A 19,260-nucleotide genomic window follows, 5' to 3' on the forward strand; every position below is an offset into this window, starting at 1 on the left:
TGAAACATTTCAGTTAGACTGTGATTTTTTTTTTTAAGGAGTCAGTCATTCTGTGATATTTTTATCATGAATCTGACTGCTTTGATTAATTGGGTCATATCAGAACAAGTTTGTTTGTTCTAGCCAAATCGTTTAATTAGAATGATGAAATAAGATGTACAAGAGTAAGTCTGACTTCATGTATTAAATGGAATTTATAAGAAAAATAAATGGTATTAATAAATGTCAGATGTTTCCTAATAATGAATAAATCTTGTTTCCAGGCTTGTTGTAAATAAATATTTTAGCTATAAAGTATTCCATTGGTTATTCTTACAATTAATCATGTAATTGGATATAAAATAAAATATTGGTAAATCTAACATAACAGTGTTACTAGATACTAGATATCAACATCAGTCCAATTTTTCATATTTGAGCTTCCCTAACAATAACCTTTCTGTAGTTTAGAGAATTAACTTGTAACAGTAATGGCTCACTTTCTAAGTTAACCTGAAGAAAAGTTAAATAAAAATCTGAAATTATATTCAATTTATTAATAAAGAGGCAGGCTAACAAATGCACTGATAAAAAATGTCTATACTCCAGCTTTTGGATTATGTATTCATCTTCAGTCAGTTTAATAGATTAACTCTCACCTTGCCCAAACATTTATAGTTTTTCTGTCCATGTTAGCGACGGGATTTGTCACACACAGAAACTCATCTACCAGCTATGTACCGTCACAGTGCGCTCCGCCACCCGTTTGTTGAGACTGGGATGATATGAACTAAATTTTCCGATTTGTCCGTAAAGCCACACTTACGTTAATCGTCTACGCAAGTGCTGCCCGTGGTGGGGAAGAGCGCTCACACCTGCAGCTCTGTTCCCCACCACCAGGAAGCAGCTCCAGGAGGAGAAAAGCTGCCGTACTTCAGGGATTGTGCCAGTCATTTTAAGGATGCTTATTGGTCCCCCGAAAAACGATAAAAACCCGGACATTATCATCAATTAAAACCCCGGATAAAACTTGAAAATTGGGCGTCATGCTGCTTAGCTTAGTTTGTCAACAACTCATATGCAGAAATGAGCTGCAAAACGTAAATAATGACCCGGCCGGCACACGGTGTGCTAAATAATAAAACATTAACGAAGCTACGAGGCAGATAAATTTTCCTCGAGGAATTTCAATAATCAAAATACTCAAATCATTCGAGGAATCGTTGCAGCTATACTTGTTTCTATAATTTCTACAACTTGATCTGTTTTCAACCCTAATATTTGTCAACTGCATTTGTAGACGTGTTTGTTTCTCACCTTTGTCTGACTGTTCCACACACCTCTATGGCTTTTGATTGGAACCCACTGTCAATGCTAAGTACATCCTAAATATTTGCATTTCTCTCAAAGTACATATATAGGAGCAGTTTATAACAGTCAGATTTATAAATGTTTTGTTTTTAATTGTGACTTTCAGCCACGGAGAAGTAGAAGTTGAATATATTGTTCTGAAGATATCTTCTAATGTGCACAGGAATACTTGTGGTGTTTGCAAGCATGTTATGTTATTTACACTCAGGAACACGGTGCCTTGGTTTCTTTAAGGTGACAAAAGGGATAGCCAATTGTTTTTCTGTTTATCAGAGGTGACATGACCAGTGGCGCAAATGGGCGAGGAGGCCCTGTGTTGCCATAGCTAAATATACATCCCGGACAGCTCCATAATAGGTTCCAGGAAGTTCAGTTGAAAATAAAAACAAAGCAAAATTTCTAGCTGATTGGCTTTGAAAGACCGTTTTTCCTTGCTGAATGGGAAAAATGTGGACTTCAGCATTCCATAGCCGTGATGCCAGTCCAATTGGATAGGCGCACCCTTGCATGTGCCGAACAGGACTGGAGTGAGGTTGACAGCCTGCAGAAAGCAACTTTGTGGATAAGAAAGGTCTACATTAAAACAAAATAGGGCTAATGTTCAGCTGAGCAAGCCTTTTTTTTCTGTGCAACCTTTTCAGAAAACTATCTCTCGGTAAGTTTATTATTAGGGACAAATAATAAACCGTTTTCAAAGCACAAGCTTAAAACAGAAGAGAGAAGCTATTACAAAAATGCAATTATTTATAACCTGCATTGCAAAGAGGTTAGCAATCACTGCACACTGACCTATAGCTCCGTTTGTCAACAGAGCAGCAATGGCAGAGTACACTTCTGCAGTTCTGTTATGCACAAAGCGCAATTGTGTGTGTGTGTGTGTGTGTATATATATACATATATATAAAAACCCTTATCCTAAATTTTTCAGCTGGAGAACAGAATTATTCTGTTTTTCTAATCTTCAGAGTTTACTAGTATTTCCTATTTAGCAAGACCTTCCGATACACCAAGGCAAAACAAAGAGATGAGCTCACAAGCAGGTAAAATGTCTGTGCTCCCTATGAGAGTGTGAAAGGACTCGTATGTGTTTGGAGCAGACACCCAGATCATCAGGAAGGGTTTAGTTTTAGTTACAGATGAAATGAAGTATCTGTATGCATGGAGTTATGTCAGTGTTGCATCAATAATCAGTTTGACTTCCCCAATCTTTTTCATGCTAAAGGGGAGTTTGTCCACTCCACTGTCAATACATGCATGCCCAGCATAAGGGATTGCTGCAAAGTCAGCAACACAATGCAAAAGACTATCCACTTATAACATGAGGGAGAACCTGGCTGTTGATACTTGGTACTTCTGAAATAAGTTTGTTGCACAAATGCATTAATGTTACCTCCCTCAGTGACATTTCTTTAACCTGCACTTTGCAGACATTTGTCAACTGCTCTGCTTAAAAATTTTCAAATTTTTTCTGTTTTTTAAATTTTTAAATTTTAATTTAAATTTTTATTTTTTTTCTGTAATCATCACTGGGCATCTTCCAGTTCATGACATAAAGGCTTGAAAATGTTCCACTTACATTTTTGATCATGTCACTCCTACGTTTTAAAGCCCATTTAGTGAAGTGCCAGAGAAATGGAAGTGGTGTAGGTTTTCAGACAAAACAGCATTATTGCACATCAATGTCAGCCCAAACTTTCATATGAGTGCACCCCACATAATCTGCATAGCGTTCAGCCACACTAGGAGTATGTTAGGTATAGTATAATCAAGGGTCACGTTAACAGAATATTTTCCGTATTTGACCGTTTTTTTTTTTTTCAAATCAATGGAAATATTTGAAGCCAGTTCATCATTTTGATGTGCATCAGTCACACTCTTGACTGATGCACATGGGCAAGACATTATAGACTTTACGCAAACAGTTCATCGCAGAGGAAGCGCATTCTAAACCTTTGGTTGAAATGGCACGTTTAATTCCAGTTTCCATTACATATAGAACAGAGAAGACTAATGAGGACGCATTGTTGTGTTAATCCATTTATAGTCTAAACAGAGGAGCTGGCAATTTATCTCGAGGAAATAAAATGAATGTGCAGAAGTTAATTGGACCGTAACATGCGCAGTGCGCTGCACAACTAATGCGGATGCGGCTCCGCTGCTGCGAAGGATTAAACTTATCTCACCCTGCGTTTTTAACAAATGGAGCTGGAAGACGTTACTCTCCCATGCTCAGAAGGAGAGCGGTGCCCAGGAGCAGCGCGGCAGACGTAATGTGTCCATGTCGGAGAAGCGAAACCGCACAACAACAATCCTAGTAAAAGCACATGCCAGGTCCACATACTGGGTAAAAAGCTTGCAAAGTTCAATTGATTGGTTAGGATCAGACAGATCCAACTGACTGATGAACTAGCGCAGATTTCTCTGCAGATGCAGACAAGGAGGAATTAGTGAGGCACTGTGCGTTTGACGGGTAAAAATAGTAAATGACGGATTTTTTTTTATGCTGTTAGTCAAAATGACGGACAATAAAAAAGTCTAGCATGACCTCTGAGTATAATGGAAGATATTGGGTTTGTTCCAATGTTGATTACTAAGCAACATATTCTGAGAAACTCTTGGGAACCAACCTCAGTATGACAGATTTTAGTGTAAGATATTTGAAGCTGGAACGGCGTGGGGTTAAGTGTGAAAGGATTTCTTATGACAAACGGCAAGCACCTATGTACATACAAATGAAGTGCTGTGTGAACAACAGCAGTTAAGGTGCTTCCGTTTCATTAGCGTCATACTTCCCCACCCCCTCTTCCTTCTGAGTTAAAAGTAAAAAAAACCAACAATAAAATGTAAACCCAATGTTGGTAGAAAATAGGACTGACGAGTTTGTAAGTTTTGATTAATTAAAGTGAGTCGCCACCCAATCCTTAAATCAGTGATGTACTCTTTTACACAAAAACAGCAAAACCATAAAAACTTCACAATATCAAAATGACTAAATTTCTGCTTATTATAATTTTGTATGTAAAAGCATCATGCAGCAGCTTGCTTGTTTGAGAGGCTGCCCTGTTGGCCCCACGGTCTCTCAAAGCCATTGCCGTTACCCCATGTTAGTAGTATGGCTGACATGCAGACCCACAGGGGAGTCATTTATGACAGTTGTCGCCTTTTGTTTGTGAAGTCAACCCCAGGCCATCTCCCACTCCTTTGGACAGAGCATTTCAGTGCCCCTGTGGGGATAAACTTGATAGGCATGTTTCCCTACCATAGAGTCATGGAGGCAACAGTAACTAGAAATGTTCCCTTCTGTTGTACTGAAGTCACCATTGCTGTTATGGTTAGCCTGGCTATGTTATCATTAAGAAATTTCTGTTTAACTTTTTATGCAAGTGACTTCATTCAAGCTTTTAAGATTTTATCAATTCACCCTCACCATATAGAGCCGTTCAAAGAATCCAATAGCCTGTGAGCAACACATCAACACTCGGCAGCTATGACTCTGCTTCCTCTGATCATATAAGTAATCCTGGAGTTGTTTTCTTTCCACCGGTGTCTGCAGCTTTTCTTTTAAGTAGGTTTTAAGCCACTTAACCAATTTTATTTTTAACACAATTCTTTGATAAGCAAGCAGTAGTGTTGCACTTTGAGCTAACATCACGGCAAATAACCGGTCGTTTACATGCAGTACCTCGCGGACCACTTGGGGCACTCACGGACCACAAGTGGTCCGGGGAACATAGTTTGAAACACCGATTTAGAGGGTCATGTTAAAAAGGAAAACACCTCTTTAAAAGACATTTTGACATTTAATAGCCATTGAATATTATTAATAGTACTAAGGGGGTGGAGGTACTATGCAAAGTTGACATTTTTTATCTTTATATTTTGTCATTCTCTCATCAGACACACACCAGGAGTCTTGCTTTGATGCATGTTTGATAAATTCTTGAATCTCCCATGGCAACTGTTCATGGGTGCCTTGACGCCTGCTCATACAATCCACCGCTTATTTATCCAAAGCTCCACCTTGGAGCTTCAGTCCCCAGCCCAGCTCACATGTACCACCCCTCCCCTGGTCCTCCCCCACAGAGCTCCTCCAGATTGGCGGCAGCAGCAATTACAGTGCGTTCACACCAAACGGATTTTGAGCGTCTGGTTTCCATTCAAAGTCTACGAGGAGGCGCGTCCAGGGCCATTGCGGCTAGCAAAACTATAGCAAAACATGTTTATAAATTAACGACCAGCTCTTTTGTTTCTAAAAGTTCAGTTTCCTGGATAGTAAAAAGTATTTCTCTGGATTTTTATGTTTTAGTTTGAAGATTATGTGAGACCATAAACAGTTATTGAAGTATAATTAACTATCAAATAATCATGTATTGATAGCGTTTTATAATATATATATATATATATATATATATATATATATATATATATATATATATATAAAGCGGCTGTTTTTCAAAAATGAGTACTTGGTTGTAGAGTCTTTGTTGTGAGAAGGTCATTGTCCATTCACTGTTTTTTTCCACAGCAGTTGCAGCATGAGCCTCTGTGTCAGTGCGCTATTGTGTCTTGTGTGAACAAAGTCAGGTTGATCTGTACAGTGCATGGTTTCTGAAATCCCCTGCACCCCTGGGGAGTGCCATTAGTGAAGAGCTGAAGGAGTGCAGCAGGTGAAACAAATAAGGATGGAACACACACACATGCGCACACGCACACATCCTTATGGCACAGTTTCATCTTAGTTTTGGCTTCTTTACTTTTTTCTTCTAAGTACAGTAACTTGTGTTGTCTTTGTCATCAGTTTTATGATACAAACAAAATACTCACCAGTCAAGTGTTGCATTTTATAGTTCGTTTGTGCATTTTTCATAAATGGTCGTTTTGAGATTTTTGCCATGGTCATGAAAATGCAGCAACTTGTGTTGTTACTATTGCTGTAGTTTTTGTGTTCCAACTGAAAACAATTTCAATGGCTTCTATTAGTGAAATGTTTTAGACCAGTGGTCCCCAACCCCCGGTCCGTGGACCAATTTGTACCGGGCCGCGCAAGAAATAGTGAAATACAGTATTTCCGTTTTATGTATTATTTGAGTCTGGAGGATCTTTTATTTTGAAAATCCTTTAACCGGATTCTCTCGGTTACTTGCGCGCCAACACTGAGGCCACAAGCAGCAAAACGAGTAAGAAACAGATCAGATGTCTTTGGAAAGTTTCTTTGCGAAGTGGAAAAGGCGCAGAGAAGAGACAGGAGAATGGATTTATCCTGGACCGGTAGGTGAGTCCCACGTTACAAGTCGCTCTGCGTAACATGCGGCGACCGGCTGCTAATAAGGCAATGAAGATTTATGCTGCTTCACCACGTAGAGACCAAGCAGGCTGTGGATATAAGCAACACTTCGGGTGTCATTGTCTCCCATCACTCCCACATGGGACCGTCTCGTTGCAGAGAAACAAGCTCAGGGCTCCCGTTAGTCAGTATCGTGAGTTAAAGTTTTGAAAGTAAAATGTTCGTTTTTGTGGCACATCTGTATCTTATTTTGAAGGGATATATAAACGTTACCATAGCGACCAGAGTCAGAGCGTTTGGGTAGTGGTCGAGAGGAGAGGAGTAGAGCTTGTGAGTCTTAAGTCTAGTTTAGACGGAAAGATTTAAGAAATGTCGGCCGATTCTCCAAACATCTGTGACCACAGAGCTGGTAAAAGTACAACAGTTTTGATCGCTTCGTGTGTCCAAGGTAGGAGCAACACAAACCGATTCCAGTCACGAACATCCTGATTCCAGAGGATAATCCAGCAAAACCCCCAACATAGCATACGGGAATTTAGAATAACCAAACACGGATGACGATGTAGAAGCAATAGTGATAGTTTGTGGAGTCATTTTAAGAGATAAAAGACGTAACAAAAAGAAAAGGCTGTGGATGAAAGACGACGGGAGCAGCCGCTTTATTTGCTACACTATGATTTGGAGGTGACTGTGTTTTTTCATAGTTAACATTTTTAACTGAATAAACATAATAATGACCTTTAGATTTAATAATAAACATTTCCACATATCTCCGTTAACCACCGGACCCAGTTCCGCGATATGTCAGCTGTTTGGGATTCCCCTCTGTTCTTACGTCACCGCGCTTTTTGATTGGCTACCTGTCACATTCAGCAGGTCGTATTCTCGTTCCCAGTCTGGAAAAAACCCCACAGGTTGCGATAAAAACTCCAAGACAACCCAAATTGGGTATATTCAGGATTTAGCGGGAACACCAAACAGCCACCCCCCCCCCCACCCCCCCATGGGCCACAGCAAAATTTTCCAAGTCTTGATCGGTCCGCGGTAATAAAAAGGTTGGGGACCACTGTTTTAGAGTCCTCTTTGGAGTGCTGTGGTGGCGCAGGGGCAAAGCACAACCCATGTATTGAGGCCTTAGTCCTCACGGTGGTCGCAGGTTCAATTCCCAGCCTGATGACATTTGCCGCATGTCTTCCCCCTCTCTCATAACCCTCTTTCCTGTCAAACTACTTTCAACAAAACCTTTAAAAAAGTCCTCTTTGGACATACTGCTGCAGTAGTTAAGACCCCTAAAGAGAACAAAAAAAAAAAAAAAAGCTATGTAAAGAAAACGAGCAGTAATGAGGTTTCTGCAAAATTCCTGTGACAAGATCTCTAGTGTTCCAGCCGACCTCCAGCTGCGTCGGAGTTCTCAGCTGTTCCCTGTATTGCTGCCTGAGAGTCTCTGCCATACATCCTTTCCGTCCTCTCTCAAAAATTTCTTTCTTTGCCAACTTGCTTTTTGGTCACTATCGTTCAGTTCTAGAAATACAGCTGGCTAAAATTAATTCAAATGATTTCTTTTTTCTGAAATTGTCCTCTATCACCTTAGTGTAAGTGCAAATGACTGGTCTGAAATGTCCGTGGTCGCCACAGATGAATTTTTACTGTGTTTGAATATTCATCAGGCATTATTTTTGGCTGTCTCAACAGAACTGGTGAAACTGAGTCAAATCTGTCCTCATTCTCAGCTCATCCTCTGTCTTTTTCTTTTTGGCTTGTAGTACATTTATATTCTCCTCCTCCTCCTCCTCTTGCTCTACAGTTAAGGTGAGGTGAACGAGGATGCGTCCCTTGCCATTTGAGCCAGAAAAGTCTTCCTACCAATTTAGCTGCAACTTTGTATAAATATGCCATTCAAGTAACAATGAAAAAAACAGTTAGAAAAAAACCCTAAACAAAACAAAATAAGTCAATTACATAGTCAGCTTCAGATTAAATCATATTTTGTACAACAACAAAAAATATACGACAGTGTCGACTGTGGATGAAATTTTACGTCATCCAGCTTGGCTGAAGATGAACTGTGATCACTAGGATGGTCTTATTTTCTTATTTGCGTATCCACAAAGAATTCTAACTCTAAAAATAATTTCTAGAGACGCCGTTTTAGGGAACTTCCTCAAATTACAACTTAAACAGTGTTCAGAGTTTTCCACGGAAAACTTGCAAAGCCTGGTGGTGGGCACGCCACCGGCAGCCCACAATGTTTATGTATTAGAAAACTGTTGTGTAAGATGTTATTTGCAATTGCTAAACACAACAATATTTCAGAAAAAAATTAAAATAAAAAATTGGTATCAGCCAAAATCAGAATCGGCTGGTCAGGCCTTTTAAACATCAGTATTTGTTGACCAGCCAGAAAACTCCAATCGGTGCAACCCTAGTATTTCGATTAACTTAGATGTTCTTTTTAAATGTATGTTATAAATAAATAGAACTTGAAGCAACATGATCCCTGAAAAAATGAGTCAGAAAAGTACATTGTTTTGAAAATTGAGCTTAGACATACACTCTCGCTGTACAAAACTTGACAACCATGATTGATTAGAGCTTCTGCTAGAGCTTCTGATTTCATCAAAATTTTAGCGTGCATTTTTTGCCTTTCTAGCTGCCTCCACAACATTGGTTTGTGTAAATACAAATGCAAAGTGTATTCTATAAGGCCCCATAAGGAAATGCTTCTCCGCAGTAGAAATTACAGCAGTCTTCCCAAACAATTTCAAAGTTTTAATTTCTCCAGGGCTTTTCAAATTGCCTGCTACGGTTGCACTGATAAATACCAGTGTGGTCCCATGAAATGACCATGTGGAGCTCAACAGCGTTGTTTCTTCCTAATTGCCCCCTTCTGCATGTGTCGGTCCCGTTCAGAAGAACACGGGGACCAAATACTGAAAATACGGATGATTGAGACGAGGGTAGAAGAAAAACGGGGGCTGTGGTGAGCTGACATGTATCAAACCTCTCCCAGCAGATGGATGAAAATATAACAGTCTTCTATGTTTTTTTTTTTTTTTTTGCTCAGCAGATGAACAACAGAATCCTCCCTGGATTTCATTTAGTAGTTCTGGTCTTGTTAAACCGCTGGTTTTCTCCTCAGCTTAAGAAGCCTTGGCACCGCAAGTCAAGGACCCTGACTCTTAATTTAACAGCCAAAGAGGTCCCGATCAATAACCATCAGTGTTTGGTTTTGTGCCACTGCGTCAGTCAAAGAATGGGACTTTGCCTTGCTTATTGTACTCTTCGCTTCTTCACTTCTGCACCCCTTCAGGAAGTGTCAAGCAACTATATGCACTGACAGCTTGTGAAGGACACAACATTAGATGAGATTGACAACCAGAAGTTTACATGCACCAAATTTTGCTAAAGTTAAGTCCGATCAAGCTTCTCTTGTTTTAGGTGAGGTCAGTTTTAGTTGTGTAGAAAGGGCAGCCCACTTCACTCAAGGTACCCTGGACTTTTTGATTTGTACTATTTTAAAGGTCTGGAAAAGTGCGGGAAAAGCATAGAAAATATACCCACATACTATTTTCAGAGTTTGTTCTCTTTCTTCCTTCCTTTCTTCTTTCCTTTCTTTTTTCCATCTTTCTTCACTTCCTTCCTTCCTTTCTTCTGTCCTTATTTTGCATATTGCAAGTTTAAAGCATACCCACTGTTGAAAAATTTACCATTAGTACATCGTAATCTATTATATTTAATGTAATGTTGAATCAGGAATTTTTATTTGATAAATTTGTTGGAGCCCCATGTATGACTGAGATTTTATTCTCTTTTTTTTTTTTGTTCTTCGCTTAAACTTCCCTTGTAAAATCAGCAAAAGGTACCCTGCAGGATCAGGGGTTTGGAGCAGTAAACTTTGCCTGATAGCCAAACTAAGACAGAAAAAATAGAAAAGAAAATGACATCATCAAACAGTAGTTGGATAGAGTTATGATTTAAATAGTTTGGGCTTATCTCAAGTGAAATTGGTACATGTGATTTGCAGTACAATCAAAGAGCTTGTGCATTTAAAAAAAGATGAATCTGCTACATTTTTGGGGCTGACTGTGTCTCCTCTTCTGCAGAACTTTCAGATGTGGAACCCAACCTTTTCATGCGGCCGTTCCTTGAAGTTGTGCGCTCTGAAGACACCACTGGGCCGATTACCGGGCTCGCCCTTACCTCTGTAAACAAGTTTCTTTCATATGGCCTTATAGGTAAGAAACAATGACTTTGCTGATTTTTATTTGTATTTTTTCAGTGTTTTATTTAATGGGATTCTGTGATTTCATCTTCTAAAATTATATGTTCTCAGTGAATTTTCCTTAATCTAATCCAATGAATTATGGCAAAACATGAAAACGCTACTAGCAATGCAAATACCAAATATTTTTCATAAAACTGTTTAGGTTTGGCATGTTTAGGTCTGGCACAAATAGTGTTTCAAACCGGCACAAATGCAGAATGTTCATTTGCAGAATTCTGCGTTCTGCCTCAAAGCTTTTAAAAAGCTTGTTTGCGAAATACACAGAAATGCAGCTATTGACTATTTTAGAGAAATTTTGTTTGATTCAGTAAATTGATCAATTCTAAACTGGGCACTTTTTGAAATTCTGAGAAAACATTATTGTTGTTTGTTCACTGTTATAAAATAAAGTCTGTTGTATATTTCGCCTTCATTGAAAAGTACAGAAAACCTATTAAATTTTGACTTCAAAGCCATGATTTAGCAAATGAAAATCTTCTTTTGTTAAATTACATTACACCTCTAGAACACAACGATGGCAGCAGCTGGGCCTCAACTTGTTTGATTCTGCACTGGAAAGTGGTTCCCCTCTCCAGCTCTTACACTTCTGTTTGGTTGTTGCCGCTTCTCAAAGCAGGGGTCAGTCCCAGGTGACTGCAGTGGTCGGGGCCCTCAGTGCCTGAACAGCTACACACTTATAATGCTGGAAGCAGCACAGCATGTGTGACAAACATTAGTGAGCCGTAACCCTGGGCCATAGTGGTCCAAGATTCAAAAAGACCAAAAATGTAATATTACCAATCAGCTGCTGGTCACTTTGCGCTGCCGCTGAAAAATAAAGATTTTTGAAAAAAAGAAAAAAAAAAAGAAAAAAATCCAAAACATCATAATCTTATGTTTGGGGGGGAGGGAATAAATAAAGGTGAAGCTGGAAAAATCCTTCTCTTTGTGGCTCACCACTTTAATCCCAAAGTGCCTGTCTGTTTTTGCTCCTCACTGACGTATTCTACTCTAGTCTTCACTCTACGTCTCTCTTCAGAGTTATTCCTAATTCAGAATCAGTGTCTTCAGCTAATTATACGGCCGTCATCTTCCTTTTCTTTTCTGAATGTCATTTTTAGATTTTATACATGAAAACATCTTACTGACATGATTTGCAGTTGTTAGTCTTGAAATTCAGAATTTCTAAAATAAATAAAATAAAAAATCTAGTCATAGAGTAATGTTCCCTCCTATGTATGGATTGCTCATTCTCTTGTCATGAACATATACACAAAGAGAACACAAAGAGAACTTAATGAAAAACAATTATCCATTTCAAATACTGATATCAAAAACAACTTTTAATTTATTCCCAGCTCAATGAATGGTTTGATACCACTCATTTTTCTTTCACAATCAAGTGGACATTCTGCTCTACACTATTCTACTCTTTTCCTCCTAATATAAGCCTTATAACTTACTGTACGCTCTGGATGAACATTTCCACCATCCCTTGAAGCACTTTTGCTTCATTTGTTGCCAACAGTCATAACATTTTCATATCATTTATCATTTTGCGGAAAGTTAAATTTTATATTCGATCATGTAGAATTACAACTAACAAACTGTGTTTGAAATATTCTCTGTCATGAGGCCAGACGTCTCCACTCACTGACCACTCGCTCCTTGAGATCAGTTCTCACCGATTACACGTTTTGATACTGGCCTTCTACATGCTGCAGTCTCCCTCTGCATCCAGAGTCAGCACAGCGTTCTTCCCAAGTCTTGTGTGGGATGGTGCAGAGTGGATCTTTAATCCATGATCATAAACCCAGATCCTTGAGGGTATCATAATCATCCTGACTTCTGCCTCACAGGACTCTGTTCAGCTGAGTGCATATCCAATTCCAGTGTACATTCCTTGTACATAAGGAGAAGGATTTTTGTGATTCCCGTTGCTGTCAAAACTTTACTCATCTCACCCCCAGTGAAAGGCATTATCTTCATCTGTTTTCATAATGAGTCTATATTGAAGTGGTTGCTGACCCTCAGAGCCATCGGAATCGGATACATCCCAACTGGTTTTTAATGAATGTGGATTAGTTAGTTGTAGGTAAACGTATCTTCTAAAAGAGGGAAGTTCACCAAGTATGGCTCTTGTTTTAACCGTTGTCCCCTCAATTCCTTGCACAGAGTCTGACCGACCCAATTTCTAAATTCACCTCCACTTCTGTGAGGGATTTTTTTCAACTGTGGGAATGACAGTGATGTAGAAGACATCAGTTTGATGTCTAGAAGATCTGAAATATTTGATAGTTTTAAGCTGTGTGGAAACAGCAAGATATGTAGACTAAACAGCAAAACCACTGACACATGGTATGATGCTGTCTATGTCTAATTGTTGCCATGCTTACAAACACTCTTATGATTAAAAGATGGATGAAGGGATACAATTTGATTATATATCAATTGAAGACTCTTGAAAGAACATATGTACAAAATATTTTATTTATATCTATTAAAGTATTTTACTGACTTCCTCTTGTTGTACAAGTTTGAGATAGAAATTTACCTCCAGCGGTACAGGCAGGAGGTAAAGAGGTCTGGTCATGTGACCTTTCACACTAGCTACATGAAACTGATTTTGCTTAGAGTAGATGGACAATTATTTTATTTTAAAAAATTCAATTAGCTGCCAAAAAATGTCCGGCAACAATCATTGCCGGTGGGATTAAACGGGATAAGGATAATAGAATATCGATATAAATTTAGAACCATTGTTCATAGATGGAGAAAAAAAATCTTGTTTGATGTAGAAATGATTAAGAATCTTGGATTCCTGTGGTTCATTTGATCTACTCCAGGATATACATAGATTAAAAACTACCCAACTCCCAACAAAAGGTTCCTGCAGTGGAAATATACTTTTTGACTTATCAGAGGATATACTTTTGGCAATTATTGCAACATTATCAAATTAGCTAAAGGAGAGCAGTCTATTTATTAATGCAAAGTCTTACTTTTGCTGGTGGATCATCGACACTGAATGTCCTTTTTACCCTCATCATGGAAATATTCACAGTTGCTTTAAGTGTGAAACAAGCATGTATAAACAGATGTTGGTTAAATGGTGTCAACTGAGTCTGAGTCCCAACACCGTCCAAACAGCTGCAGTCAAAGAACCTGACATTGATATGCAGCTTGCAAGTGCAGTTGTTACTAGCCAGTGAATAGATTTATTGTCGTTGTTACAGTTATTGGAAAATGCCGGTCTTAATCCAGTCATTTCATCATACCTTTTTGAAATTTATTTCACTATAAATATTACTGTGGTAGCAAACCATGTTTCTCTACAAATACATATACTGTACAAACTCCCAGTATGTCTAATGACAGCAATAGTTTGTGATTTTGGACCATATGTTAAATTGATCTGGTTCTGGTTTGAAAACGACGGTTTTGTGCCACAAAGGCTGCATACACACTGCAGGCAAATGATACCCAAGACTTTCTCATGGCAGTCTGAACAGTCCAGTTCCAAACAAAAATCTGATTTGTGCCACACTAAATCGAATACATATCCGATAGTTTGAACGGCCATGTCGCATTTCATCAAACTTTTTCATATATATTCACGCGAGACATGCCTCGTAACTTTGCACTAGAGGGCGCCAGATGCAGTAAATCTGGACTTAAAGCTGCAGAATGCAATTTTTATCATTTTTGTTTGCCTATTTAAAATTTTCACTATGTTGTAGGGCTGAAACGATTCCTCGAGTGATTCGAGTACCTCGATTATTAAAATTCCTAGAGGAAAATTGACCTGCCTCGAAGCTTCGTTAATTTATGTTTTATCATTTAGCGCACCGTGTTTCAGCCGGAACATTATTTGCGTTGCGCGGAGCTCTGACTTCCGCCTCTGAGTTGTTGACGGAAGCTACGTGTTAGCGGCGTAACGTCCAATCTTCAAGTTAGGCCCGCTGGGATTTTACTGATTGGTGATAATTCCGGGTTTTCATCGTTTTTGTGGGACCAATAAACATCCTTAAAATGACCGGTGCAATGCCGGGAGTTCGGCAGCCTTTCTGCTCCGGAGCTGCTGGTTGAACGGCGGGAAGAAGCTGAGGAGGATTTATACAGGTGAGCGAAGAGACTGAACACGGCGGGCGGCTGAGGGTTGATGCTTACAGGGTAAGAGCAGCTTTACGGACGAACCGCACAATAAACTTATATCATCCCGGTCTGAACAAAGGGGAGGCAGAACATGGCTGGTAGATGAGTTTCTGAGCGGAGGAGCCGTAAATATCCCGTATTGCTCCCCCGGTCTACAAAAAAGTAACTGGTAGGGAAGCTCAAATGTGGAAAAAATAGACTGTTGTTGATATCCGATAGTAACACTGGTGTTATGGAAGATTTACCAATATTTTATTTCATAATTGTTTTTATCCGATTACTCGATTAATCGTAAGAAAAATCTATAGATTACTCGATTACTAAAATAATCGTTTACAACAGCCCTACTATGTTGTGACAGTATGGCATGCAATGGATAATCTGAAAAAAAAAATTTAGCATCTCTGCCTTCTCCCAGTGCTGACTACACACAACCAATCAGAGCCAGGAAGAGGGGTCTTGGGGTCATCAAGCCTCTCCAGCTTTCTGCTACGCTTCAGCTTCTCTTCGCCAACAAAGCTTGCCATGAATGCTCAAGATAGTTAGCATGACCACCTTTCCTGTAACAGTAAGTTGTTTCTCCACCTTTGAGCAGCAAGTACACGAGCCTAATTGACAGCGGTAAGACCTTCCTCCTGGCTCTGATTGGTTGTTTTTGACTGAGAACTGTTCATTTCTTCAGACAGCAACAGCAGCTCAAGGAGGAGGTGGAGAAGGTAGATCGTTTCACAGATTATCTTTCCCATACCATACTGTCGCGACATGGTGACAGTTTTAACAAACATACTTTTAAAGTTACATGCAGTAGCTTTAAATAATGGGTGAAAATTATAATTCTGAAAGAAATCTGTCAGTGAAGCATCTCACCATGAAAATGTACTGTAACATAGCTTTTAGAATCATAATTGAATCGTGAAGCTCTTCCTCTAGAAGACATGCTCTTGCCTGCATTCCCATTTACATACTTGTTACATTTTCTGCCTTTTTTTTAAGCATTTTCTTTCTCTTAATATTCTGTTTCAGTCATTTTTTTAGTGGACTTAAGCTGATATTTTCTTTTGTTATATAAAAATTCAGAAGTTAGTTACTCTCCAAGATTTTCCTTGCAGATTAACAATTTCTCACCCTGTAACTGTAAACTGAGCTAATATCAAGATGGAAAAAAACAGAAAATTGAAAAAGCATTAATTTTGTCAAATACTGCCATCTGCTGGCAGTATTTGACAATTTTCCTAGAATTGCCCATGTTAATTTTTTTTAATTATTCCAGTCTTATCAACACTTTTTTCAAGCTAAAAAGGAAGAGCAACTAAGGCTTTGCTTTTGACCCCGTCTCTTTTAACAGCCTTTTCTTTCTTTGTCCATATTTAATATTGGGTCATCATTGTTTGTGCCTGTGCTGCTGACAAATCAACCATTGTTAGAAATCTTAGACGAGTGGATCAGGCTCACTCACTGAGAAAGTCAGCGGCAGTTACTTTAACCTTTCTAACCTTGTAACAGTTTTTGTAAAACTTATTGGACCTTCATAGACAATTATGGAAGCCCGTTTCCGCCAAAATAAAATAATGCAATACTATCTCAAAAATGATAGTATAATGAGATACTATCTCATATTATTTTGATACCATCTCATTATTTTCAGATACTACCTCATTATGAGATACTACCTCGTTTCTTTGAGATTGTATCTATTTTGAGATTGTATCTCGTTATGTTGAGATTGTATCTCGTTATGTTGAGATATTTTGAGATTGTCTCTTGTTATGTTGATATAGTATCTTGTTATTTTGAGATTGTATCACGTTATGAGATATCTCGTTATTTTGAGATATTTTTGAGATTGTATCTTGTTATTTTGAGATGTATTATGAGATACTCTCGTTCGAGATATTTTGAGATAGTATCTCGTTATTTTGAGATTGTATCATGTTATGAGATAATATCTCGTTATTTGGAGATATTTTGAGATTGTATCTCGTTATTTTGAGATGTATTGTTATGAGATGCTCTCGTTCGAGATATTTTGAGATAGTACCTCGTTATTTTGAGATTGTATCACGTTATGAGATAATATCTCGTTATTTTGAGATAGTATCTCGTTATTTTGAGATAGTATCTTGTTATTTTGAGATATTTTGAGATTGTATCTCATTGTTTTGAGATAGTATCTTGTTATTTTGAGATATTTTGAGATTGTATCTCGTTGTTTTGAGATTGTATCTCGTTATGTTGAGATATTTTGAGATTGTCTCGTTATGTTGATATAGTGTCTCGTTATTTTGACATAGTATCTTATTTTGAGATATTTTGAGATTGTATCTCGTTATTTTTGGATGCTATGTTGTAATTTTGAGATAGTATCTCGTTATTTTGAGATTGTATCACATTATGAGATAATATCTCATTATTTTGAGATTGTATCATCATTTTGAGATTGTATCTCGTTATGAGATACTCTTGTTTGAGATTTTGAGATAATATCTCGATATTTTGAGAATGTATCATTATTTTGAGATTGTATCTCGTTATGAGATACTCTTGTTTGAGATATTTGGAGATATTTTGAGATTGTATCTCATAGAGATGGTATCTCGTTTTGAGATGGCAGATCGTTATTTTGAGATGGTATCTCGTTATGAGGTTGTATCTCGTTATTTCAAGATATGTTGTGATTGTATCTCATTATTTCGAGATATGTTGTGATTGTATCTCGTTATTATTTCGAGATACTATCTCGTTATTTCGCGATTGTATCTCGCTATTTCGAGATTGTATCTCGCTATTTCGAGATTGTATCTCGCTATTTCGAGATGGTATCTCGCGATTGTATCTCGCTATTATTTCGAGATACTATCTCGCTATTTTGAGATTGTATCTCGCTATTTCGAGATACTATCTCGCTATTTTGAGATTGTATCTCGCTATTTCGAGATTGTATCTCGCTATTTCGAGATTGTATCTCGCTATTTTGAGATGCTATCTCGTTATGAGGTTGTATCGTTATTTCGAGATATGTTGTGATAGTATTTTGAAATAGAGATACTATCACATCTCGAAATGACAAGATACAATGTCGAAATAACGAGATAGTATCTCGAAATAATGAGATGGTATCTCGAAATAACGAGATGGTATCTCGTTATGAAGCTGTATTATTTCAAGGTTGTATCTCGTTATTTCGAGATCTGTTGTGATTGTGTCTCGTTATTTCGAGATGTTGTGATAGTGTCTCGTTATTATTTCGAGATACTATCTCATTATTCCAAGATACTATCTCATTATTCCAAGATACTATCTCGTTATTTCTTTGAGATACTATCTCGTTATTTATTTGAGATACTATCTCGTTATTTCTTCGAGATACTATCTCGTTATTTTGGGATTGTATGTCGTTGCGAGATGCTATCATTGCGAGATGCTATCATTGCGAGATGCTATCTCGTTACGAGATATCTTGTTGCGAGGTTGTATATCGTTATGAGGTTGCATCTCGTTATGAGGTTGTATCGTTATTTCGAGGTTGTATCGTTATCTCGAGATATGTTGTGATTGTATCTCGTTATTTTGAGATGCTATCATTATTTTGAGATGCTATCTCGTTATGAGGTTGCATCTCGTTATGAGGTTGCATCTCGTCATGAGGTTGTGTAGCTATTTCGAGGTTGTGTCTCGTTATTTCAAGGTACGTTGTGATAGTATTCCGTTATTTCGAGATATTATTATTTCGAGATAGTATCTCGGTATTATTTCGAGATAATTTTTTTTTTTCTTAACAGAGAGGTGGAAACGGGCTTCCATATAAATAATCAGCAAGTAACAACAGTATTTTGTTACATCAAATATGTTTGCATTACGTTAGTAGAAATTGATTCTGTAATCTCCAATTCAAAGTAGTTTTTCTTTTTTTCACAGACCAAGTACTTGTTCTGAGAGTTGGACCTTTAGTGAAGGTGTGTTTTGTTGGTAGTGTTTGGTTTCTACAGATTTGTAACATGCAGCTTGAGATCTTTTAAGATGAGCTGCTCAGACTTGTCTATTCCCTCTGACTCATGTTCAGCCCTCTGTTGACTCTGCATGAGTGCCTGTGGGTTATGTAGGCAAATGACAACCATATTCAGGATCCGTTCCCAGGAACCATCTTTGGCTTTTACACATTGGGTAAAATGGGTAAATGCTATTAGGATTAAGACAGACTACCCAGGTA

The 19,260-nt window shown here is 38.2% G+C and overlaps 2 protein-coding genes across 5 annotated transcripts in view; one reads left to right on the forward strand and one right to left on the reverse strand.

The window, feature by feature from the left end:
* pitx3 (paired-like homeodomain 3) overlaps positions 1 to 1,383 on the reverse strand; it is a 39,782-nt gene extending 38,399 nt beyond the window's left edge. The window contains exon 1 of the mRNA XM_081616033.1: positions 1,297 to 1,383. The gene's annotated coding sequence lies outside the window, so the exon portion shown is untranslated. The remainder of the gene's footprint in view (positions 1 to 1,296) is intronic.
* gbf1 (golgi brefeldin A resistant guanine nucleotide exchange factor 1) overlaps positions 1 to 19,260 on the forward strand; it is a 60,082-nt gene that overhangs the window by 12,402 nt on the left and 28,420 nt on the right. For all 4 annotated transcript variants that reach the window (XM_008428960.3, XM_008428961.3, XM_008428962.3 and 1 more), the window contains exon 4: positions 10,738 to 10,869. In XM_008428960.3, coding sequence (XP_008427182.1) covers positions 10,738 to 10,869 — 132 coding nt within the window. The remainder of the gene's footprint in view (positions 1 to 10,737; positions 10,870 to 19,260) is intronic.

The sequence above is a fragment of the Poecilia reticulata genome, chromosome 15 (genome assembly GCF_904066995.2).
Source record: "Poecilia reticulata chromosome 15, P_reticulata-male-v2, whole genome shotgun sequence".
Classification (NCBI taxonomy): Eukaryota; Metazoa; Chordata; class Actinopteri; order Cyprinodontiformes; family Poeciliidae; genus Poecilia; species Poecilia reticulata.